Raw genomic sequence first — 24,468 nt, 5'->3', positions numbered from 1 at the left:
TGGGTGGTCTGGGCATGGGTGAGTGCTGTGGGGTGCAGGTGGGTGCTGTGGGCAAGAGTGGGTGTTGTAGGGTGCAGATGGGCAGTCTGGGCACGGGTGAGTGCTGTGGGGTGCAGATGGGTGGTGGGGGATGTAGATGAGTGGTGTGGGCATGGGTGGGTGCTTTGGGTTTGGGTGGGTGCTGCCAGCACGGGTGGGTGCTGCGGGGCAGCTGCGCAGGAGCACCCATGCCTGAGCAGCCCAGGGGTGCAGCTCATATCGGGGCGGCGGGGATTTGGGTGGCCCCGGGCTGCGAGATGGGCGCTGGAGGGGATCTGGGTCCCCCAGGGCTGAGCCCTGCGGGGCTGTGTGTTTGGGGGGGCCGGGGCGAACCCCGCTCCCCCCGTGGGGAGACGGGCCCCAGCCTGGCGCTCCCCGGGGTCCGGTGCCAAAAACGACAGCGGGGAGCGGGCGAGGGTTTGCTCCCAGACCAGGGTGGCCGGGGGGTGCCCCTGGGGCTGGGGGCAGATCTGTGGGGGGGTGTTTGCCATGGGAGTGGGGGCAGCTGGGCATGGGCCTGGCACCGGGCATCGCCAACGTGTCACCAAGCCCAGCGTGACCCCGCTGCCTGGGTCTGGGGGTCTGGGGGCACCGCGAGCTCCGGCTGCGCCGTCCCGTGAGGCTTCGTCGGCCGCTCGCCCGCCGAGGAGGGACAGACCCGGCCCACCCCGCACCGAGCCGCGAAATAACGATGGCGATAGTACTAATAAAAAAATCAATAAACATTTATTCGATACAGCTGTTTTTAATCCATACAGTACATGGAGCCGGCCCTGCGCCGGGCGCGGAGCTGCTCTGGCGGCACTCGCCAGCGCAGGATGCGGCCAGGGTTAACAAAAGAACAGATCGTCACAAATCGGGAGTTCCTTATAAGATAGTTTACCGTTAAAACAATTTTATTTTTTGCAAATAAACACTTTTTAATATATATATTTATATATTTATATATATGGTTACAAGTGATAAATTGAAAATTGTTTGGGTTTTTTTTTTCCTTTTTCTTTTTTTCCCCAAAATACACTTATGCACTGATAACGAGGAACATTCGGCTGTGCCGCGGGACGGGTGCCACCAGGAGAGAAAGAAAAGAACAAAACGCTCCCAACGTTCACGGCTGCGAGCGACGCTCCAGGCCGGGGCAGCTCCACCGCGCCTGGCACCGCGCTCGGCACCGCGCTCAGCACCATGCTTGGCACCGCGGTCAGGACCGCCATCGACACCATGCTTGGCACCATGCTTAGCACCGCGGTTGGCACTGCCATCAACACCACGCTCAGCACCACGCTTGGCACCGCGGTCGGCACCGCCATCGACACCGCACTCAGCACCACGCTCAGCACCATGCTTGGCACTGCAGTCAGCACCGCCATCGACACCGCGCTCGGCACCGCGCTCGGCACCGCGGTCGGCACCGCCATCGACACCGCACTCAGCACCACGCTCAGCACCATGCTTGGCACCGCAGTCGGCACCGCCATCGGCCCCGCGGTCACACCGAGGGTTCCCTGCCCGGTGATGGAAGCTGTCGGGGATGGCTCTGCCAGGTTTCCCTGCGTGGTCGCAGCCCGCCCGTCCCCGACCCCACGGAGATTTAGCCCTTTCCTCGGGGACACGGGCAGCGGGACGGTGGGTGCCGTGGGGCCACGGTCCCCGGGGTGCTGCGGAGGCAGACGCGCGGGGCTGCAGCCGAAGGAGCCGCCCCGCAGCCCCACGTGTTCCCAGTCCCCACTGAGAGCGGCCCCCGGCCCCCTGGGCAGCAGGTGGGGGCTGCAGGGTGACACCGCTCCCCGGCACCCCCTCCCCTTCGCCGGGCTTTGCACTGACGGGACGGTACCGCCTGCTCGGGGGGGCCCGCAAACCCCCACGGGTGAGGGGACACGTGCTCATCTCCCCTCTCACCCCGCAGCCGATGCCCAACACGCCGGGGTCCTCTCTGCTGTCGCCTCGCCAGGACCACCCGGATGGGCATGACCCAGCGGGCACAACCCAACGGGCACAACCCGATGGGCACAACCCGACGGGTACAAACCAACGGGCACAACCTGATGGGCACAACCTGATGGGCACAACCCGATGGGCACAACCCGATGGGCACAACCCAACGGGCACAACTTGATGGGCACAACCCAACGGGCACAACCTGATGGGCACAACCCGATGGGCACAACCCAACAGGCACAACCCGATGGGCACAACCCGACGGGCTCCAGCGCTGCCAGGGCAGCTGGTCCCTGCCGGCTCGCGTGGCGCGGGGCAGGCAGCTGCCGGTATTCCCGGTATCGCTCCGGAGCCTTCCCCGGCCGAGCAGGAGACCGAGGGATGTCACCCGGAGAAGGTGGCGGTGGGAGCAGGTATTCCTCTGGGTGATGCCGACTGGGGGGAAAACGCCTTTGAAAGAGGGGAGAAAAAACCCTGAAAATTTCACTTTTTCACCAAATTTCCGCTGGCGCCGGGCGCTGCGGCCCCAGGGGGCTGTGAGGAGTCCCCAGCTCTGAGGGTGACGGGGACAGCCCCAGCACTGTCCCTACTGCCCACCGGAGAGCCCCGAGACCCCCGCCCGGCCCCGGGGTCCCCTCCGGGACGGTGTCACCCCGCGAGGCCACCTCGGCTGTCCCTGCTCCTGCCGGGCCACTCGTTGGGAGACGCTCTCGTTAGCGGAGCAGCGGGACGGGATCGAGCCGGACCCCACCAGGACCCCGGCAGCCGGCCCTGCCCCGCGCCGAGCCGCTCCCGGCCGAGCTCCCGCGCCGGGGCTCGCCCCAGCACAGCGCTGCCTGGTAACTTAATCAACGAGAAGCCGATTAATTGCACGCTAATGAGAACCGAGCCCTGCGCTGTCCCCACGGGGAGGCGGTGGGGATTGTGAGGGTAACGTCCAGGCCAGCAGCCGGGGCCACGCAGGTCCCCCCCTCCCCGGGCCAGGACACGATTTTGGGATCCAGCGTCTCCCTCCACCCCTTGGCAGAGATCTCCGTGCCAAACCCCGCTGCCGGCACCCCGACAGCCACAGCGTGGCCCCCCAGCACCCCCGAGCACCCTCCTCGGCTGCGGGGTCCCTCCTCGCCGGCCCTCGCAGCCGTCACGGCTCCGGCGAGCGGGCACGGGGCTCGGCGGGCGGCCGGCACCGTCCCTCGGGCTCGGCACAACGCCATCGCCCAGCACCGTGTCCCCGCGTCCCCGAGCCCGAGACGGCTCCGCGCGCGGGTCCTGGCGTTCCTGAAGCTCTCCGGGGAGGCAGGATTTCTACCGGCCACGCCACCAAAAAAGATCAGATGAAGAGCAAGCGGCCAACAGGCTGAGCCCCGGTGACTAATGAAGCTTTCTCACTAATTGCTTCGACGCCCGGCGCAACCAGCAGCGCTCCGGAGGGTTCCGTCGCGGCGGGCGCGTGCCCAGCTCACGGCCGAGGGTGCCGGGAGCCACGGCCGGAGCACCGGCTCCCCGGAGAAGCCGCCCCGGCCACGGACCCCGCCATCCCCCCGCCTGGGTGGCCGCAACCCCCTGCCCGCGGAGAAGGACGCTGATTGCTGCCGAGCGGCTCCTCGGAGCGGGGAAACGACACCGAGCCCCCGGCGCGCGGCGAAGAGCGGAGGGAACCGGGGGTGAGGTTTTAACCGATGAAAGCAAAAGCAGAGGCTCTCCCAGCCCTGACGCCACCTTCCCGGCTCTGCACAGGGGGGGAAAAAAAATCAAATGAAGATTTTCTATGCCGTGACGGAGAGGAAACGCGCCCGCTTCCCAGGGAGCGAGGTAGCCGGGTTTCGGTCTGGAGACAGACGCACCCCGGTCCGGGGACGGATCCCTCCAGGCCGGAGCGAGGTGTCACGACGGGCTCAGCGGAGACGCGACGCAGCGCCCGGGGAAGGAGCACAAGCGCGGGGACACCCCGTCCCCGAGGAAGGTGGTCGGGGGCTCGGGCGCATCTCGGGGGAGCCAAGGGTCACCCCGCCATGGGTCCCAGCCCGGAGGGACGAGGCGAGCGTGGCGTGCCCGAAAGCAGGACCCGTGATTGTCACCTGAGCTGCCCCCCCGTCCCTGTCACCGACCTCCTGCGGCCGCAGCCGGGCGACCGAGACCCCCCATCCCCTTCCCGGGCCATCAGCACCCCTGGGATGGGGCACGGTGGGGACCCCGCATCGCCGGGCAGCTCGACGGCTGCTGGCGAACGCCAAGCCCGGCGCTGCCGGCGCTGCGACGCGCGAAGGCAACGCGAGCAGCGGGGCGCAGCTCCCCCCTTACGCCCCGCCGCGGTCCCGCCACCACGCTCCATGAAATTCCCACAACTTTCGGTTAATCCCTCCAACCTGAGCTCTCCCACCGGCTCCCAGGGGTGCTGGCACCTCCCGCACCCCCTCTCCGTCCCGGGGTGATGCTCTGCCGGCCCCGTGCCGCGCTCCCCGCTCCTTCCTCTGCCTCGCGCTGCCGATGGGGACCCCAGCACCGGGCGCAGCCACCACGGAGCCGGGCTCTGCCGAAGCACGGCCGCTCTCCAGGCCTGGGGCTGTGGGGAGAGCGTGAGCAGGACCCCCCCCCAGCGCCCGCTGCCAGACCCCGCTGCCCCTCTGCCCCTGCAGGGTCAGACATCTTTGGGAGCACCGGCCCGGGAGCAGGGATGCAGGAGGCTGCTGGGACAGGCAGGCAGCACGGGGCACAGGCAGCCCCCGGCCCTGGCACGCAGCCCCATGCAGACCCCAACCACGGAGACCCCGACCATGGAGACCCCGACCATGGAGACCCCAACCATGGAGACCCCAACCATGGGGACCCCGACCATGGAGACCCAGACCACGGAGACCCCAACCACAGAGAACCAGACCATGGAGACGCCGACCACGGAGACCCCGACCCTGGGGACCTGACCACGGGGACCTGACCATGGAGACCCCGACCACGGGGACCCCGGCCATGGAGACCACGACCATGGAGACGCCGACCATGGAGACCACAACCACGGGGACCCGACCATGGAGACCCTGACCATGGAGTCCCCAACCACAGGGACCCCGATCACGGGGTCCCCAACCACGGGGACCCCACCGCTATTGCACTTTTCTTTCGCTCAAGCGTCACCGGTTCGGCGCGGGGAGGAAGGAGGGCAGCCGGGGTGGGGGTCCCGCCGGGCAGGGGGCTATGTACACGGGCAGGGGGTGCGGAACGGCCCAGCTTGCTCGATCCTGTTTGTTTTCCAGTGTGAAACAAGGTCCGTGACTTGTTTAAAGTGGTTAACTGGTATTTTCTGTCTCTTTTTTTTTTTGCATTTTTTTTGCTTTTTTTGTAAAAAGGGGGTGAGTGAAGGGTGGGGGAGAGGCGGGACGGGGAGGACAGAAAACCGGGAGAGACCCCCACCCTGTTACCCTGGGCTGTAAACGAATCCTCGGAGACGAGTCTCTGAGCTGCTCATTTCTCGGGCACCTTGCTGGCTCCCCCCTTCCGCTGGCTCAGGGGCTTGGGGACGCGCTCGTCCCCGTCGGGGCCGCCTCGGGAGCCTTCCCAGTGCTCGAGCGTTTTCTTGTGATTAGTCTTTGCCGCCACGCTCTCTCTGCCCTTCGGGGACGGTTCTGGAGGCCTCTCCTTGGGTTTCCTCCCCCTTTTCTTCCCGCTTGTGCTTTTCTTTTTCTCCTCTTTGCTGGAAGAAAGCTGTTCCCTGCTTTTCTTTTTCCGGCTGGCCTCTGCAGAGGTTCGGAACCAGTTCTGCGTCCGCAGGGTGACACAGGGGTTAGTGACCATCCTGGGGCCGGCACGCGCAGCCCACGCCTCGCCTTGCCCGAGCCTGGACCACCCCACGCCCCGCCGGCATCGCGCAGCCCCGAGGACAAGCTGGCCTGCGCCGAGCAGCTGCTGCCAGCCCGGGGGTGTCAGGGACCCAAAGGGGGACGGCGAGGTCCCCTCCAGGTGACTGACGCTGCTGGGAGCTGCCCCGCTCTTGGCAGGCGTGGGTGGATGGAGCGGGGCAGCTCGAGGCTGGGCGCGTCGGGGCAGGGAGCAACCCCCAGCAGCCCCCAGCCGTCTCCTTACCTCCGAGTGAGCCTTGATGATGTGGTACTTGACGCCACTTTCGGAGCTGAACTCCTTCTGGCACAGGAGGCAGCGGTACTTGCCCACCGAGTGGTCCCCCTGCAAGACAGAGCATCCTCCTGCAGCCCCAAGCAGCGGCCAAAGTGCCGCGGAGGGGTGGCCCCCCCACCCCCTGTGAAGGGAGAGCGATGCTTGAACCCCAGAGCAAAGAAAACAAACGCTCGTTTCTAAAACACAGAATCCCAGCATGGTTGGGGTTGGCAGGGACCTCTGGGGTCACCCAGCCCAACCCCCTGCCCAAGCAGGGTCACCCAGAGCAGGCTGCACAGCACCGCGGCCAGGCGGGGCTGGAATATCTCCAGAGAAGGAGACTCCACAGCCTCCCTGGGCAGCCTGGGCCAGGGCTCCGGCACCCTCAGAGGGAAGAAGTTCTTCCTCGGGTTCAGCTGGAGCTTCCTCTGCTTCAGTTTGTGCCCGTTGCCCCTTGTCCTGTCGCTGGGCACCACTGGAAAGAGTCTGGCCCCGTCCTCCTGACCCCTACCCTGAAGATATTTATAAGGTCCCCAACACCAGACCTCTGCCAGCCCTCGGTCCCAGGCCACGAGCTCACAACCATCATCTTCTGCTCTGAACTTCAGCCCGTGTTGCTGCAGCGGTGCCAGCTGCCGTGGCACCAGCGCCAGGCACCCAAGCGCCGGGTCCCAGGAGCTCGGAGGGCAGCAGGCGCCAGGTTGCGCTGCCTGTGCATCCCCATCACCGGTGCTGACGCTACCACGGGCACCGTGCGCATCGCCGGGCGCGTGGGAGGCTGACGGGGCCGACCGCCCGTTTCCTCACCGTCAGCACATTGGTGCTCTCCTGGGACTGAACCGCCAGCTAATCCACGTCCAGCCGCCTCACCTAATTTCCCTTTTGCGCTGTCAGAGACGCAGCCGCTGCCGGATTTCTGTCACCAGAGCCCTTGCGGGGATGACTGATGTCCCGGCCCTGCTGCAGTTCACGGCAGCGGGGAGATAACGCGCTCTCTGCTGACCAGGGGTTTATGGATGGGCCCCTCCAGGTGACAGATGTGCTCCCTGGGAGTCTCCCCGTGCCGTAAATCTGGCGCTGGACAGGTCTTTCCTTTCAGGGACGGGCAGGACGCGGGCAGGCCTGGCCCCGCTGCCGGCGGGCGTCAGAAACGCTCACGTGAAGACCACCCCGGTGCAGCAACCCCCGCTGAAGACGGGGCGCTGCCTGGGAGCACCCTCCGCTCTCGGCAAGGCTTGATGTGTTTCAACCAATTCTGCGGGATTTTACAGCAGAAATCACGAGCCAGCTCCGGCGGGGCTGCGATTTACGCCAACACATCCATTGCGAAGCTAAATCCTCCGTTAGGGCGAGAGTCCTGCCGAGAGCAGTGCGTGGGGGACACGAAGCGGCAAAGCCCCCCCTGCGCTGACCCCAACACCCGGCCCTGGCTACGCCGGACTCGCCAGACCCGGAGGGTGCAGCTCTGCGGTCTGAGAAAACGCTCGTGCGAATGCCTGGCTGCTTTCCGCGCACGGTGCCAGCCAGAAAATGGCTCCGAGACCGGTCGCTGGTGGGCTGCCCGGTGCCGCGGGCCAGCAGAGGATCTGCCCATGTCTCCTGCTTCTGCGCTTTTATCCCTGCAGAAACACAGCTTCTTCTGGCGGGTCTCTGCAGCCCATTTTCGAAACGATCTCGTTAGGGGTTGATGTTCCAGCTTGCGCTGGAGGAGCACGGGAGTTTGTGTTTTTAATAACCACGGGGTATGTATTGGAGCTGCCTCCTGGAAGCTCCATTCAATGGGAGCTGCAGCTGGAAGCGTTTCAGGGCACAAAGCGTTACCAGCTCGCACTCGGTTCCAATTTGAGGGACCTACGCTGAGCTCCCGACCCGTCCCCCGCGGCGGCCGCAGGCCACCGGCGCTCACGGCAGCCCCGCCGAGCGAGAGGGCACCGGTCCCTGCGCAGACCGGCCGCCGCTCCCGGGCTCAGCTCCGTCCCCGAGCGGCACTGCACCGGCGTCCCTCCGGCCGGAGCTCCGGCGGGGCTGCAGGGCTGCCCAGCGCAGCCGGGAAAGACGCCCCATTCCCAGCCGCCTCGGGGAACGTCCCGCTTCCAGCGCCCTGCTCCGGGGCCGACGCGTGGCTGCGTGCGGGGTGCTGCCCGCACCGGGTAGCTGAGGGCTCGCGAATGAGCCGGGGGCTGCTGGAGCCAAGCGGGGCAGGGGCTGCTGCAGAGAGGGATGCCCAGGTGGGAGGACGCGAGGCAGGCGGGCTCGCTCCCAGCGCCCCGTCTCCGAGGCACTCGGCATGCCAGGCGTCCGGGTGAAAACACTCGTGTTGTGAGAGCTCCCTTCCAAGGCTGGGGCAGCAGCTTGGTCCTCTCGGTCGCATCTGCCCAGCTCCAGCCTCTCCAGCGCAGGGCTACGAGGATGAGGAGGGGATGGGAGCATCTCTCCTACGAGGAGAGGCTGAGGGAGCTGGGCTTGTTCAGCCTGGAGAAGAGAAGGCTGAGAGGGGACCTTAGAAATGCCCATAAATATCTGAGGGTGGGGGTCAGGAGGACGGGGCCAGACTCTTTCCAGTGGTGCCCAGCGACAGGACAAGGGGCAATGGGCACAAATGGAAGCAGAGGAAGCTCCAGCTGAACCCGAGGAAGAACTTCTTCCCTCTGAGGGTGCCGGAGCCCTGGCCCAGGCTGCCCAGGGAGGCTGTGGAGTCTCCTTCTCTGGAGATATTCCAGCCCCGCCTGGCCGCGGTGCTGTGTAGCCTGCTCTGGGTGACCCTGCTTGGGCAGGGGGTTGGGCTGGGTGATCCCAGAGGTCCCTTCCAACCCTGACCATTCTGTGATTCTGGGATTCTGTGACTGCCCATGGCTGCGGGTCTGATCTTGCCCAGAGGACAGTGCTGAGGGCACGGCTCGGCCATCCACACCGTTTTTCCCCGGCCTGTTGCTTCCCAAGGATCCAGAGGGGAAGAGCAAACCAAACGCCAGCCCCACCTCTGCCCCGAGGCTGCGGCAGCAGGGACGTACCTTGTTGCAGTTGGCCAGGTGAGCCTTCAGCCCCGAGACGCTGGAGTAAATGGCTTCACAGCACTGCGGGAAGAAACAAAGCAGCGTTTGCCACACTCCCCCCTCATTCCCGTGCCTTCCTCCGTGCCGGGGCCAGGAGCCCGCTGCGCCAGCAAGGCCACCGGTCCAGGCGACACAGCGTGAGGTTAATGCTCCGCGAGACGCGGAGGGCTCCGGCCACACGTTTCCTATTAGTGCTAATGGGAGCCATGTGGCCACAGCCCTCTGCAACAGGCTGAAAAATGTGTCCCCTCAACGTCTCCGTGGAAAATGTACATTTGTGAGCAGTCAGGAGGTCCTGCTGGGCTACAGGAGTTCTTGAAGCCACAGCAGACGCTTAACGGAGGAGAGAAATCACCCGGGCAGCAGCATGACCAGTTTCTGAGCAACGTCTTTTCAAAGTGCCTGTGCATGACATTAATTAGCCAGCCCGTCTCCCCCGGCCCCGCCGTGACAGCCCCGCTCAAAACCGCCACGAGCAGGGCTTTGTTTCAGACGATAAATCAACGGCCCAGCACGAGGGTGGGGTTCACCTCCCCGCGAGCTCGGGCCAAGGCTGTGTTTTATGGCAAGACGAAGCGCAGGCACGCCGTCCCCGAGGCCTCTGCCTGTCCCAGGGCTTTAAAGCGAAGGGCTTAAAACCAGCCCCGGCTCTGCTCCGGGAGACGCAGGTTCTCGGCGCAAACAGGCTCTCCAGCGCCGAGCGTGCAGCCTTCGCCCCGTCCGCATCTCAGGAGCTTCCCAAGGGCAGCTCCAGAGCCCAAATCGGGCGACGCTGAGCCATCAGCCCGAGGGCACCTGGGCAGAGGGTGGCCTGGTCCTCAAACCCGGAGGCCCGAGCACAGCAGGAGGGTCCCAAAGATAGGACGTGCTCCATCCAGGCACGGCAGCAACCCCAGGGAGAGGAGGCGAAACGAGGGTCTGAACACCCTGCTAAGCCTCCAGAGCCTGGCTTTGGTGGCTTTCTGCCCCCCAGACTCCACTCTCCTCCCACAGACGAGACCCGCCGACCCGCAGGAGAACGGAGGTGGTCCTTACGTTGTTGGGACAGTTGATGTGGCCCTTCTCCTTCACTTCGTTCTTCCAGTTTTCCAGCAGCCTGGGATTGAGCTTCGGAAGCCCCGGCCGGGTGTAATTGAGCTGCGAACGACAGAAGACGATTAGCAGCGCGGCACACACCAGTCCGGCCCTCGGCGGAGTCCCTGCTCTTCGCACGGGTCCTGCACCCCCCCAGAAGCGAACCGGAGCTGAAAACCAGTTGGGAGATGCCATCATCCCCCCTTGGGCCCCGCGCAGCAGGGGGGTGGCTCTGCCCGGTGCTGGCAGGGAGCAGGGCCGGACCCCCGGCACCGCAGCCGCCTCCGCGCCGTGCCGGCAAACGGGAGAGGGAAGGCTCCTGCTCCGCGTCCCGGCGCCAGGCCAGGCCCGGACCCGGTGCTTTCGGAGGACCGTGTCGGCACGGCCCTTCTGCCGCGTTTCATAACCGGGAGAATAAACAACCCCGCACGCTGGGCAGCGGGGACGGACGCCAAGAGCCCCCCAGCTGCCTTCCACCCACGAACGGGCACAACCCGCGAAACAATGCACGGCTCTTGTGTCTCTGCCTCTCCTCCCGGCAGGGCTGCTCTTCCCAAGTGCTTTTAATTACCGCTTTCTTAGCGACTTTTGAGGTTTAGCACAGCGGACCGGCCCTCCCGACTCCGTTTCTGCATGTTCAGCACAAGCAAAGGCGGCTGCGGCATCTCCGCGGCTCCCAGCCGCCGCGCTCGGTCCTACCTGCGGGCCCGGTCGCTGCCTGCCGCCGTGCTGAGGTCCACGGGGACCCGGGGTGCTCTGCCTGCATCCGAGCCACCCGCCACCCACCTCAGCACGACCCCCAGCCCAACCCAGGCAGCTCTGCCAGGACCGACGGCCGCTGCCCGGGTCCCCGAGCGGGAGCAGGGGCTGCACCCCGCAGGCACCTCCGAGCACGGGGCACGGCTCCATCGACGCGACCGGGGAGGACGCACGGACGAACGGCGCTCGCAGAGAGGTGCCAACCCCAGCTCTGTTTCCCAAATGTGCCCTTCGGACCCGGAGCTTGCGGCTCTGGCGCGGCGGGGAGGCGGCTGGCCGGATTTTCTTTTCCAGCTGTGCTGATTCTTCCCTCTGAGGGTGACGGAGCCCTGGCCCAGGCTGCCCAGGGAGGCTGTGGAGTCTCCTTCTCTGGAGATATTCCAGCCCCGCCTGGCTGCGGTGCTGTGCCCCCTGCTCTGGGTGACCCTGCTTGGGCAGGGGGTTGGGCTGGGTGACCCCAGAGGGCCCTGCCAACCCCTGCCATGCTGTGATTCTGTGATAAAGCCGTGAATTTGCCTTTGCCCAGCCCTCCCAACAGGCTTATCCCAAACCGCCCCGCAAAAGGGAGCTCCCACCACTGGCTGGGGATGTGGGGGTCTCAGGCAGCAACAGCTTGTTTCCACCCAAATTTAAGCGATCCACGAGCCCCCGCAGCCCCCACCTCGGCACGTGGCAGGGCACGGCCGGAGAAGGGAGCCCGGGGAGAGCCGGGCTCCGCTCGAGGGGCTGGGGCAAAGGGGCTTGCGACACGGCACCACGAACGCGGGAAAGGACGGGGGGAGATGCCAGCAGAGCGCTTTGAAGCGCTGGGATGATGCATCCAGCAACCGCTCGGTCCCGCGCCCGGAAAGGCAATGCCACCTCCGGGGGAGAACACAGGAGTCCCTTTTTGTCATTGAGACTGAGAGCCGGGATGTCAAACGGCCTCCTTAATTAAAAACCAGTCGATCCCATGAATGAGCAAACATTAACGGTAACCGCACGCGGCCCCAGCAACGACCTCTCCCTCCGCGCGTCCCCGGGAAGGAGACGAGGGGGGATGCTCAGAGGTGTGGACTCTGCTGCTCCGATTCCCCACTCCAGAGAAAATTCCCTCCCCGCTCTCCCCCGACAGCCGCGCACAATAAGATGCAAATCCCATGTCTTCCCGGGGCGCTGCGGTTCTGGGAATGTCAAAGTCATCTTTATGTCTCTATTAAGAGGGAGCCCCAGGCATGGAATATTTTTTTTATTTTTTCTTTCCATTTATTTTCCTCAAACAGCCTGTAAGTGAAAATCCTCATGGCCAAACCATTAAACGACTACAGCCGCTTTTGGCCGCAGCCCATCTCTTCTGAGCAGTCGAAGGATGCTGGGGTGGGAGGGCTTGTTTTCTTTGACTGATGGTTTTACTTCATTAACTTTCATATTTCCCTCCTCTCCGCTCCCCAGACAGCTCTCCCCTTCCCCAAAATACATCGGAGTAAATGAGAACCATGCAGGCTGCCTCGGCCCCGGCCAACAAACTCCCCTGGAAGCCTCACCGAGGTCCCCAGTGCAGGGCACGGCTCTCCCATCGCCCTGTGGAAACCGGGAGGCGAAGCCAAAACCCACCCAGGGTCCCGGGCAGGTGGGCCACGCCACGCCGGCGCTGCCGAGCAAGGGGAGGAAGGACAGAGCTGGGATCCCGTCTGGCCCACCAGTGGCACGAGTCCGCCAGGCTCAGCCCGGATCGCAGGGCCACTGCTCTGGGGGACGAACCCGAGCCAGGGGGACGAACCTGAGCCAGGTTCCTCTGCTCTGGAATTTATCCTGCTTCCAGGATGGCGTTGTCTCTAAAACTCCAGCCTGGAGATGACTTTCCGCCTTTAGCTTTACGCCTGGCCTACGGCAGCCCTTCGCTCCGGACCCCCGACACCGCACCCAGACCCCACGGGGACGCGCAGCCCCCGCGGCTGCCCCCAGCCCTGCAGCAACACCCAGACCCCGAGCCCTGGGGAGGCGAACGGGGGGTGCCCTCGCACCCCACGGAGCAGCTCCGCACCCCTCCCGGCGCGGCACAGCGGCTGCCGGGGCTGTCGGAGCCCACCGCCTCCGGCACAGAGCTCGCGGCACCTTGAACCACGCAACCCCACCTCGAGCTCTACAGGGAAAGCATCGCACCACGAAGCGGTGGGATTTCCGCGGCGTTTTCTCCCCTCTCGTCTCTGAGGTGCCTCCTCCCTCTGCTCGAGGAGGCTGTTTCTCTCAATCCGGCCTCCAAAACCGGTAAAGGCATCATCCCCCCGGCAGACGCCAGAGCCCACCGCCGCTGGACCGTGCCACCGAGCTGCGACCCCGCCGGCCTCTCGCTCCTTCTGCAGCAGCCCCGAGGCTGCTCACGGGCAGGCGACGGCCCCAGCGAAGGCCGGAGGGGGGTCGGAGGATCGGCATCATCTTCACGGCGCTTCTGGAAAGGGGATTTTTCCCAGAAAAGCAGCAGGGGTGTGCCCTTCCCCATCTGACATCCCCAGCAAGCGGCCGTTGTGAAACACCCCATCTGTTTCAGCTTATCCAGCGGCAAATAAAGATCGGGGCGAGAAAATAAGGCTCCAGAGTATATTTAGAAATGCTGGATTTGGTTAGCGCAGAACGAAGGCAGCGCGGGGCCTGGGATCGAGCAGCAATCGTTTATTCTGATGCCATCGCTTTGGTGCGAAAGAATCCATCCTCCCGGGGCAAGGCGAACGCGTCCCACCGCGGGCCACCAACGGGATCCGAACCCAACGTCCCTGTCCCTGGCTGGGACCGGCTCCCGCGTGGCCACGGGGCAGGGGCTGCAGCGGGGCCGTGCCTGCCAGGGGACTGTGAACCCCCGTATCCCACCGGCTTGCTGAGGAGCTGCACGCCTTCCCCTGGGGAAAAGCTTCACTGCCTGGAAAAGGGATGGAGAAGAGGGGTGGCTTTCTTCACCAGCTTGCTTGAAATCCACGTTGACTGCTGGAAGTGCGGCGGATAACTGGAGAGCTCGGGCACGGAGCGGGTCCTGCGCTGCAGCGGGTCTGGGTGCAGCCAGCCATCGCTGGTTACAGACCGGAGCTGGGACGCATCCGTCCCTCTGGGACCCTGGAAACCCCCAGGTCTCGCTGAGATGGCGCAGGAGGAGCTGAAGTTTGGCCCGATGTCCCTACCGTCTCCAGGTCCACGCCAGCCACGGGGCCGGCAGGCCGGCAGCACACTCCCGACGGCCCGTGGGAAGAGGAGGGGGCGGCGTGGGGGCTCTTCTGGGAACCACCAGCCCTGCGCCCCGTCACGGTGAGCCGGTGTTTGTCCCTCCGCCGCGCTGGTGGCTCCGGGGTGCCAGCTCCTTCGGAGGGACGGCCGCCACGCGCGCTCGGCATGGGGTCGTGGGGACGCTGCCCGCTTCCCCCAGCCTCCTGTGCTGCCCGTGGATCCGCCACGGAGCTGAAACCAGTCCCGAGGGATGGGCTGTACTGGGGACAAACTGGGTGCTTGCTGGCGTGTTTGAGTCACTCGCAGCTGGGAGGTTTTCCTTCCCCACACCCTGAACCGAAGCAACTTCTAGACCAGTCCTGAGCAACGCAAGACGCCGCTCGGCAGAGCTCCCACCAGCAGAACCTGCTTCCCACCTCCTTCCAGCACCGCTCGTCGAGAAGAAACGCCGTAGACTGCGCAGCTTACATCGCAGCGTGTTGTCAAGGGAACGCGACAGCCGCCGCAAGACGCGCCCGCAGGCACGCTCGCGGCTCCGCACGTCTTCGCCCACGGCACCGCGCTCCCCCGACAGCCGCCCGCGCCGGACACGGCCAGCACGGCCCGCGCAGCGCCGAGGTCTGGAGCTCCACGCTGCGAGCCCTGCGTGGCCACCCGGGAGCCGGCCCAGCTCCCCCTCTGCTCGTCTCCAACACAAACCTCTCGCTGCCAGCCTCGCAGCAACTCTCTTTGGTTTTCTGCGCCGAGATGGGGCTTGATGAAACTTAAGCAATTTGACTCTGAACACGAGACATAGAGCCACAGAACCACAGAATCGTGAAGGTTGGAAAAGGCCTCCAAGACCATCAAGTCCAACCATCCACCCAACACCCCCCACGCCTGCTCAACCACGTCCTGCGGGGCCACATCCCTGCCGTGTTTGAACCCCCCCAGGGATGGGGACTCCCCCCCTGCCCTGGGCAGCCTGGGCCAACGCCTGACCGCTCTCCCAGGACAGAAATTGTTCCCGATCTCCAACCTGAACCTCCCCTGACGCACCCCAAGGCCGTCACCTCTCGCCCTGTCGCTGTTACTGGGGAGCAGAGCCCAACCTCCCCCTCCCCGCACCCTCCTCTCCGGCAGCTGCAGAGCGAGAAGGTCTCCCCTCAGCCTCCTCTTCCTCAGCCGGAGCAGCCCCAGCTCCCTCAGCCCCCTCCCCAGCCTTGTTCTCCAGACCCACCACCACCACAGACAGCATTTTGTGGAGCAACGTTCTGCCAGCAGCTGAGACCTTCACGATGCCTCTGTGTCAGCTTGCACGTGGGCCCCTTCTCCAGGCCTGGGACTCCCGGCTGCTCCCTCAACTCCAACAGAAAACACCCCAAGTCAGGAGTAAGGGGAGCAATTCCAGGAGGAAGGAGGGGGATGTGAGTGCTGAGGCTGGTGGGGGGAGCAGAGAGCACCACACCTCTCCTCCCACAGCATCTGTAACGAAACAGCTACTTCGGGCTCGACTCCTTCACGCTACAAAGGTACTGCAGCTGAAGGCATCTGCAAACCAGCAGCGACAACACCAAGCAATCAGGAAATAAAAAGTCTGCAACCAGATCTGACCCTAAAACCCCCAGCTCTGCTCCAAGGCAGACGGCAGCACCGTGGCCAGACCCCGTCCCGCGCCGGCTCATCCCTGCCCGGGGTGCCAGGGCGGGTAAGGCAGACGCCGGTTCGTCTGCCGGCTGATTTTTCAGCCGCGCACCGCGCGGGACAGCGCGGGACAGGCTGCGGCAGCGGCACGGCACGGCGGCTGAAGCTCTGCCGTTGTGTCCCCCGTTTTCCAGGGGCGAGCTGCGTCGTTTCCGCAGGCTGGCTCCGGGACTCGGGCCGCTCTCCCAGCCCAGGGCAGCTCCCCGGGGCTGGGGTCTCACGGCAGAGGCACTGCCACGCTCTCCGGCTGCGGCAAAGCTCCTGCTGCCCTCTGCTCCTCGCTCCCATCTTTGCAATGTGCCCAAGGTGAATTTGGGTGCACTGGACAGGAGATGCTCGGCTGTTCAGAGCAAGGAAAAGACCTCTCACCTCACCGCATGGGCACTTGCTCAAGAAACAGGCTGTGGTTGCGCAGAGACTTGCAGGATGGCTCTGTGTTGAGACCTGGCGCTGGCCAAAAAGTATCGACCACAGGATTACAAAACTCCGATTCCCTCTTTTTTTTCCCTTTTACACTGAAAAGGTTTATGATTTGCCGTTGCTTCATTCCTTTTATGGTCCAGAAGGAGCGTTCCCGGAGGGAATTTCAGCTCTGGGACAGTCCCAGGAACCACCTCCTCCCACGGCCAGGCGGGATGCCTGACTCAACGCGTTACTCCAACAGCCCCACGAAGCTCCGGGCTTTCACCACGTGGATCCCGCAGCACCAGGCCATGCGTGCACCGCTGCCGGGGACCGCAGGGCTCAGCCCTGCCTCCACGCTCCGGCTTCCCCCACATGCCCTTCACCTCCGCGGAGGCATCTCCCAGAAACGAAGGAGGAGCCGTGGAAGGGAGGAAATTCCATCTGGGGCATCTTTGCTCTCGGACAGTGCGAGGGAGATCGTTTCAGATCTGACCTTCGCTCTCTTCATGTGCTCCTCTTGGCTGCCAACCCCTACTTCACCGCCGAGCACGGACCAGAACCCACTTCCCTCCACGATCTCCTCCGGGCTGGACTCTGATCTCGCCACCGCCCACGAGGCACCAGCTTTTGCTCCGTTTAGATTTGGGTCCTGGCAGTGGAAAGGGCAAAGCTGCCTCCTGCCAGCTCGTATGGAGCCTCCGGATCCCTGGGGCTCAGCCTGTGCCGGGTGGGCTCTTGAGCAGTAAATTTGCCATCGCAGCTAATTGATTTGACGCGCAGAAAATGAGACGTGCGAGCCCTCAGCCAGCTGGGGCCACGCTGGCGTCCCAGGATCTCTCTACACGGCCAGCACACACAAAAAAAGGAGAAATAAAGGCTTCTCACCCGCTTCGTTTCAGGCACCAGGTCGTCCTTCATCCTCCGCTTGGTCCAATCCCTGGCGAGCTCGTCCTCCGCTATCTCCTGAAGGTGGAAGACGGCTACTTGGGCCGACGTCCGACGGATGCGGCCGCTCGGCGTCCTCTCAAAATCTTCTACGGGGCCAGGCTCCGGCTTCACCTCTGGCTCCTCCGGAGGCTGCAACAGAGACAGAGTCAGGAAGGGCCTGACCAGGGGAGCAGAAGCGAGCTCTCTGGCCCCGGGATGGTGATGCTGGGGTTGGGGCTGTGCGTTTGCAGACCTGCCTTCGTGCAGGCAGGGGCTGCAGGGACACCAGCGTGCCTCTGCACCCCAGCACGGAACAAGGGGAGCCCCCCCGCCTCCCGCAGCCCAGCCACGCGTTGGGCTGACCGCGTCCTTTCGCACTCCCACGTGTATAAACACCTCTGTTTATTAGTTAGGGAGTTCTCAGCATCGCATGCGCTGTCAGGAGGGATCAACAGCACAGAAAAGGATGCTCCCCAGGGACGGATCCTGCCACCCCAGCGCTGGCACGCAGCTGGTGCTTGCTTGCTGCCGAGGGAGCGGCGGGCGCTCTGGTTTTTTTTCCCTGCAGAGCATGGATGCAGGGTGGGCTGGAGCACAGCCCCGAAGGCACCAGGGAAGGGGAACGCTGCCGACTGCTCCACTCCCGTAAAAGCAGCACCCTGGTTTTTTGGAGGGGGCTGCAGCCCGTTCCCCCCGACACCGCCTGGTACAACACACGCGCGCGGTGATGCGAGGGAGAAAACAACATCGGTCCGACGTCTGCACCTGCCTTGCCCGGCCCTGTCCTGCCCACAGGCTCTGCAGCTCTGCCGTCACCCCCGGGGGGGGATGGCCCCGCTCCTCGGGCTGCGGAGGCGTCCGGGGGGCTCACCGAGGCCGAGTGTTCTGACCGCACATGGTAGTCGTGGCCGGCTTTGGATTTGTACTTCTTGCCGCAGTGTGGACAGCTGAAGACGGGCTTGTCGGCCTCGGCGAGCTGCTTCCCACACCGCTTCTGGTGGTACTGGTAGCCCATCAGGCTGGAGAAGTTGGCCACGCAGCCCTACGGATGTGGGGAGAAGAGGAGGGTTAGGGAGGGCTGGGGCTTCGTGTGCCTGTGTTGAAACGGTCGGGGTGCCGGGGCTGCAGGGGGAAACGCGTCCTGAGGAGCCCCCTCTGCAGAGCGGCTCCGCCAGCCCGTCCCCTCCGAGCGATGGGGGATTGCCAGCCGGCCCCTCTCCCCAGAGAGCCATGCCCAGGCATGGCAGTGCCAGGGCGGGACGGGGGGAGCAGCCCCATCCCCGGCGCTCCCCGCCCCGACGCACGGACAGAGCTCTCCGGACAGACACACGGCAGGCAGCGGGAAGGCACTGCCTGTGCAGAGAGCAAAGCATCCACGGGGACAAACCTCTGCCACACGTCCCCGTTGCCTGTTCGTGACCTGTCTGCCACCGCCTCGCGGCCGTTTCTCGCTGCGGTTCGGCTCAGTTTTCTGCCGTGGCCCGGCCAGCGCCGGCTGCGCCCTCACCGAGCTCGGGAGGCAGAACCTGCCCTTCAGCGCTCCTCGCCCTGCTCTACGCCCGCCCTCCCGCCTGGAGCCGTCGCCGGAGCACACGGAGCCAGCGGGACCGGGCTGGCTGAGCTACGGCAGGGAAGCTGAGAGTGTGCCAAGGGATGGCGGGAGAGCGCGCGTCCCCCTCTGCACCGGGACTCGCTCCTTCCACCTCCTCATAGACCGAGAAACAGGAGTCGTTCTCGTACCTCATTGGGGCATTTCAGTTTTCCCATCTGCTTTAGCACTTTCCTCAGCCTTTCCCGCTCTTCCTGTTCACCAAGTCCAGCGGTTTCCACGGGAACGGGCTGGAAACAAGGAAGCAACAGAAGCAACGGAGTCAACCATTTACTCGTGCCCTCTGTGCCAGGAGTGGGTGGCAAACCTCTGCCTTGCAGGAGCTGCCCTTGGCCGGGCGACTGGAGAGCTGCATCTCCCACCGCTTCACCACTCGCCAACGCCTTTGCCGTGAGGTGCCGGATCTGCTCATGGCGAGTTCGCACCCAAAGCGGCCCAGGAGCAGCTCCTGCACGGAGGGTTCACCAGCCAGACCGAAGAGCAGGAGATTAACGCACAGGCAAAAGACAAGTCACAACTGGTAAGCACAGGCCATGCAGAAATGCAGTTATGCCTTGCCCTGGTATCTCGGAGACGTGTGCGACTGGATGTTTAAGAACAGCATCTGAACTGGTGCCTGCCAGGTATCGCTCACCGTAACTTTTGTAGCTACTTCTCACATGCATGACGGAGAGCTAAAGACTGGATTTTGAGATTCGTGCAAGGCAGAACCCATCAGTCCTGGACTTGCAGGCACAGTTTTGGAGGCAGAACTTTGCCACTCCACATCTGCCTCACCGTACTCACTGAATCTTCCCCCGTTCTGAGATCTGAACTCCCATTTTATTTTTCCAGCCCTCTGCTCTGCCCCCCGGGATCAACGTGAGCTGAACCAGCTGCCTGGGAAGGAACGGCTCTGCTCGGCAGGGAAGGGGGAAGGCCACCGTCTGGGCCGAGCAACGTGCGAGAGGCTGCGAAGACGGTGTTGTGAATCCCTCGTTTGCAAAGACAAAGCCACGAAACGAGGCGCGAGACGAGAGCACCCCAACTCCCTTACCTTGCTGACGTGTTCAGCCATGGTGTGGTAATTCAGCCCAGCTTTGGACTTGAATTGCTTTTTGCAGTGCTGACACTTCAAGGCATCCTGCAGCTGAAGGAATTAGAGGCAAGTCACCGCCGAGGCCACGGCCCGTTCGGCTTTCCAAGGGCTGCTGCTGCTCATCCATGAGCCCCACTGCCGCAGCAGTCCCCAGCGGTGGGACCCAGCGGGACGCAGCGGCCCTGTCCCCCACCCCAATCCCAGCCTGCAGCTCGGAGTTCTCTCCCTGCGGTCCCGGATACTGTTATCAAACCCACATGCCCCACTTTTTGGAAAACATTCCATTTTGGACGTAGATTTAAAGCCCCACTGGCTGGCAACATCTGGACCTGGTGTCTTCGTCTTCCTGTGAAAGGGTTAGGAAAGAGCAGCAGCTTTGATCTACCAAGACGCTGGCGGCCTGTGCTCCGCAGCCCTGCTGACTACCACAGCCGCTGGCGTGCGACACAGTTCTGGGCGCCTGGGCTGTTTGAAATGAAGACGCTGCGGGACACGCTCACGGAATGCTTCCCGCCGCGTGTCACTGCTGTTTGACCCGACTTGGCCTCGGACCGACGGCGGAGATGCATCAAATGCACGCCCTGACGTATCACAGAATCACAGAATCACAGAATAGTAGGGGTTGGAAGGGACCTCTGTGGGTCATCTAGTCCAACCCCCTGCCCAAGCAGGGTCACCCAGAGCAGGCTGCACAGGACCTTGTCCAGGCGGGGCTGGAATATCTCCAGAGAAGGAGACTCCCCAGCCTCCCTGGGCAGCCTGGGCCAGGGCTCCGGCACCCTCAGAGGGAAGAAGTTCTTCCTCATGATCACACGGAACTTCCTGTGCCTCAGTTTGTGCCCATTACTCCTTGTCCTGTCACTGGGCACCACTGAAAAGAGCTTGGCCCCATCCTCCTGACCCCCACCCTTCAGATATTTGTAGGCATTTATAAGGTCCCCTCGCAGCCTTCTCTTCTTCAGGCTGAACAAGCCCAGTTCCCTCAACCTCTCCTCGTAGGGGAGATGCTCCAGTCCCCTCACCATCCTTGTAGCCCTCCGCTGGACTCTCTCCAGTAGCTCTTCATCTTTCTTGAACTGGGGAGCCCAGAACTGGACACAGTACTCCAGATGAGGCCTCACCAGGGCAGTGTAGAGGGGAAGGAGAACCTCCCTCGTCCTGCTGGCCACACTCTTCTTGATGCACCCCAGGATCCCACTGGCTTTCTTGGCAGCCAGGGCACACTGCTGGCTCATGGTTAACCTGTCGTCCACCAGGACACCCAGGTCCCTCTCCGCAGAGCTGCTCTCCAGCAGGTCCACCCCAAGCCTGTACTGATGCATGAGGTTGTTCCTCCCCAGGTGCAGGACCCTGCACTTGCCCTTGTTGAACCTCATCAGGTTCCTCTCTGCCCAGCTTAAGTACAAGGGGAACTGGCAAAGTGAGGAAGCAGAACATGACTTTTTCTGGGGCAGGTACTGGAATTTACGGACTCAGGAGGTGAACGCTCTGGGCACCAAGAGACGGGATGTCTCGACAGGGAGCCGGTGTCAGGGCGGCCGTGGCCGCTCCTGCTCCTCCTGCCTGGCTGATGCTCCACCTTCACCACTTCCCCTTCAATCAAGCCTGGACTAGGAGCTGGAGAGGGAATGCAGATGGAGCTGCAAATCCCTCCTCCTCCTGGAGCTCTGGGGACATGAAGAATAAACTCAGCCAGTTGGGAATGTCTCACTTGTACCTGTGCTCCCATCGGTTCATCTTGCTCCAGACCCAAGTGCTTGATCCTAACAAGGTGGATGCTAAAAGCTTCTTCACTCGTCAGATGGCAATGCCAACCAATTTGGGGTTTACTCCTCCAGCCAACACTGAAGAACATGCCATGTCCATCTTCTAACAAGCCCTCCCACCCGGGATGCTGGGAGGACATACCTGCCCTCATCTCCTTCAGGCCGAAGCACGCTGCAGCCGTTCCCTTTCCCTATTCCCTTTCCAAAACCAAAGGAAACAGGGCAGACTGCTTCGTGACGAGCAAGGAATGGAGAAACCAATTGCCATTGTTTTTTAAGAGTTTGGGGAGCCTGCACATCCGCTTCCCATTGCCCAGCTAAGAAACACTTCAGTCATTAAAGCAGCGAGCAAGCCGAGAGGGCGCCTGCACCCCAGGGTCACTTCTGATGGGGACCCCCTGTGCCCGCAGCGGCGGGGCCGTGCTAAGGACGTGCCACAGGTTCATCCCAGAGGTGAACTGCTGAGAGCTGGACCTGCAGTCACACCCCCAGAGCTTGGGGACTGTCCTCCTGGGCCACAGGCTGCTCTGGCAGGGATTCGGCGAAGCAGCCCAGCTCCCGGAGCGGCACAGCCAGCCCCAGCAGGGATCGAGCCTCCCGGGGAGGGGTGACAAAACACCCGCTGCTCGGGCTGGAGCCCCAGTTCCTCGGCTGAACGCCCACTGGCTTCTTTATGGAGAGGAAGACGGGGCTGACTGCCCCGGCAGAGCCGCGCTCGGCAGGCCGGCTGGCCCTGCAGCCCGCGTGGAGCCCGTCTGCCGCGGGAGATGCTCCAAAGCGCAGGAGATATGAGCAGTGATGGCCAAGATCCCCACTCCGCTGAAGCCAGGAGGACGTCAGAGGAGGCAGGATTCTGCCTGGCATTGATGTAGTACGGGGTTTGAAAGGGAGAGCAGCCTCCCACTGCTCCATAAAGAGGGAGGCAAAGGCTGAGGAGGCATTCACAGAAAATGAATGTGGAATCAAAGCCGAGCCACATATTTTCCAAGCGGGAGGCATCGATCCCCGCGTCGGCTTTCTGTGGTGATGGCTCTGCACCGCGCCAGGTGACGGATGAAGACGTAATCCCCTGCTCTGATGGATGGCGGCGTGGCAGAGAGACAATTTTTCACTGCACCATTACCGCACTCCCGCGTCTTGACAGCCTGCCTGAGCACCCCCGAGCTCGGTGTCTCCCTGAGACGTGCTCTCATTCAACCACAATTTCTCTGGCCTGATGCGAGGCACGGCGCGCAGTGAAATCCCACAGCCAGGACTCTGGAGGAGGCCACATTAGAGACAACCCCAACAATCTCTCCAGCCTTAAAACTATTTGTTTAGCTACTAGAAATACCCAGCTCTGCTGGAGACAGCACGGCAAGGGGCCCAGACCACAAAGGGGTTCAGAACCGCTGAGAATGAGGTGCCCAGATCCCTCCGAATCGCTGCGAGGCAGCCAGCTCTCCGAAGACGACTAGCAAGTGCTCTGTCAAACGCAGCCCAGAACTGGTTTCAGGACCACCAATATGCATTTACGAGTGGCACACGCCCACCTCCATTCCCCTCCAAAATCCGTATGCTCGTGATTGAATAAAGCAAGTCCTTACCTTCTGGCAGACATCCATGTGCTTTTTGAGCCCCACAACAGTTTTCCTGGTGATAACGCTGCAGGTTGGACAGGCGACCTCTCCCTTCTCGCTGATCTCCCGCTGCCACTGGTCCTCGGGGTTTGCTGGCGAGGGAGAGGAGAGGAGAGAGGTGTTACACCCAGCTGTGGAGACCACAGCCTGCCTGGGCTGCCGGGCAGATGACAGCCCTGTCGTAAGCCTTGGTTGGCTACGCTGAAAAGCACTGAACTGGGAAAAGTTCCTGATGTTAAAAAAAAAAAAGAGAAATACGCTTCCAGGCACGGATGAAACCAGGCACAGCCCATGCAGGCTCTTGCAGCTCTGCCTGGCACACACCTCCCGCAGCTGCCTGAGCAAACCAGGTCACTGGGCCGCTCTGCGGGGAGCTACCTGACCCAGTGGCACTTCACTTTTCCAACCCTGCTGGTATCCTGCATGCTGGGAGCTAAATCACGATGATGCCCTCAGCCGCCTCATCTTGCCCTGCGTGGAATAACCACCCCCTGCCAAACAACAGTTAGCAGGAGTGAAACAAGGGTGAGCGTCTCGGCTCCATCCGGACGTGTGCCTGGAAAGCCTCCCTGGCACTCCCCTTCCCGGCAGGCACACAGGCAGCTAGGGCAGCGCTAGCTTCCAGGCATGTGTTCATTTGAATGGCTGTAGTGAGGCCCCATCTGGAGTACTCTGTCCAGTTCTGGGCTCCCCAGTTCAAGAAAGATGAGGAGCTACTGGAGAGAGTCCAGCGCAGGGCTACGAGGATGAGGAGGGGACGGGAGCATCTCTGCTACGAGGAGAGGCCGAGGGAGCTGGGCTTGTTCAGCCTGGAGAAGAGAAGGCTGAGAGGGGACCTTCGAAATGCCCATAAATACCTGCAGGGTGGGGGTCAGGAGGACGGGGCCAGACTCTTTCCAGTGGTGCCCAGCGACAGGACAAGGGGCAACGGGCACAAACTGGAGCAGAGGAAGCTCCAGCTGAACCCGAGGAAGAACTTCTTCCCTCTGAGGGTGCCGGAGCCCTGGCCCAGGCTGCCCAGGGAGGCTGTGGAGTCTCCTTCTCTGGAGATATTCCAGCCCCGCCTGGCCGCGGTGCTGTGCAGCCTGCTCTGGGTGACCCTGCTTGGGCAGGGGGTTGGGCTGGGTGACCCACAGCAGTCCCTTCCAACCCCTGCCATGCTGGGATTCTGTGATTCTGTGAAAAAATACCCGAAATAACACATACTTGGGGCTAAAAC

General features: G+C 63.4%; 1 protein-coding gene across 4 annotated transcripts in view; it reads right to left on the bottom strand.

The window, feature by feature from the left end:
• Nucleotides 1–746: 746 nt before the first annotated feature.
• ZNF512B (zinc finger protein 512B) overlaps nucleotides 747–24,468 on the bottom strand; it is a 38,970-nt gene continuing 15,248 nt past the window's right edge. For all 4 annotated transcript variants that reach the window (XM_075438668.1, XM_075438670.1, XM_075438669.1 and 1 more), the window contains 9 exons: nucleotides 23,217–23,341; nucleotides 19,823–19,915; nucleotides 18,918–19,016; nucleotides 17,947–18,219; nucleotides 17,136–17,327; nucleotides 10,173–10,274; nucleotides 9,096–9,158; nucleotides 6,055–6,153; nucleotides 747–5,730 (listed from right to left, as the gene is read on the bottom strand). In XM_075438668.1, the coding sequence (XP_075294783.1) occupies nucleotides 5,437–5,730; nucleotides 6,055–6,153; nucleotides 9,096–9,158; nucleotides 10,173–10,274; nucleotides 17,136–17,327; nucleotides 17,947–18,219; nucleotides 18,918–19,016; nucleotides 19,823–19,915; nucleotides 23,217–23,341 (1,340 nt within the window). In that variant the 3' untranslated portion in view covers nucleotides 747–5,436. The remainder of the gene's footprint in view (nucleotides 5,731–6,054; nucleotides 6,154–9,095; nucleotides 9,159–10,172; nucleotides 10,275–17,135; nucleotides 17,328–17,946; nucleotides 18,220–18,917; nucleotides 19,017–19,822; nucleotides 19,916–23,216; nucleotides 23,342–24,468) is intronic.

The sequence above is a fragment of the Opisthocomus hoazin genome, chromosome 18 (genome assembly GCF_030867145.1).
Source record: "Opisthocomus hoazin isolate bOpiHoa1 chromosome 18, bOpiHoa1.hap1, whole genome shotgun sequence".
Lineage (NCBI taxonomy): Eukaryota > Metazoa > Chordata > Aves > Opisthocomiformes > Opisthocomidae > Opisthocomus > Opisthocomus hoazin.
Note: the sequence above shows the minus strand (reverse complement) of the source record. Positions and strands in the feature narration are given on the sequence as shown.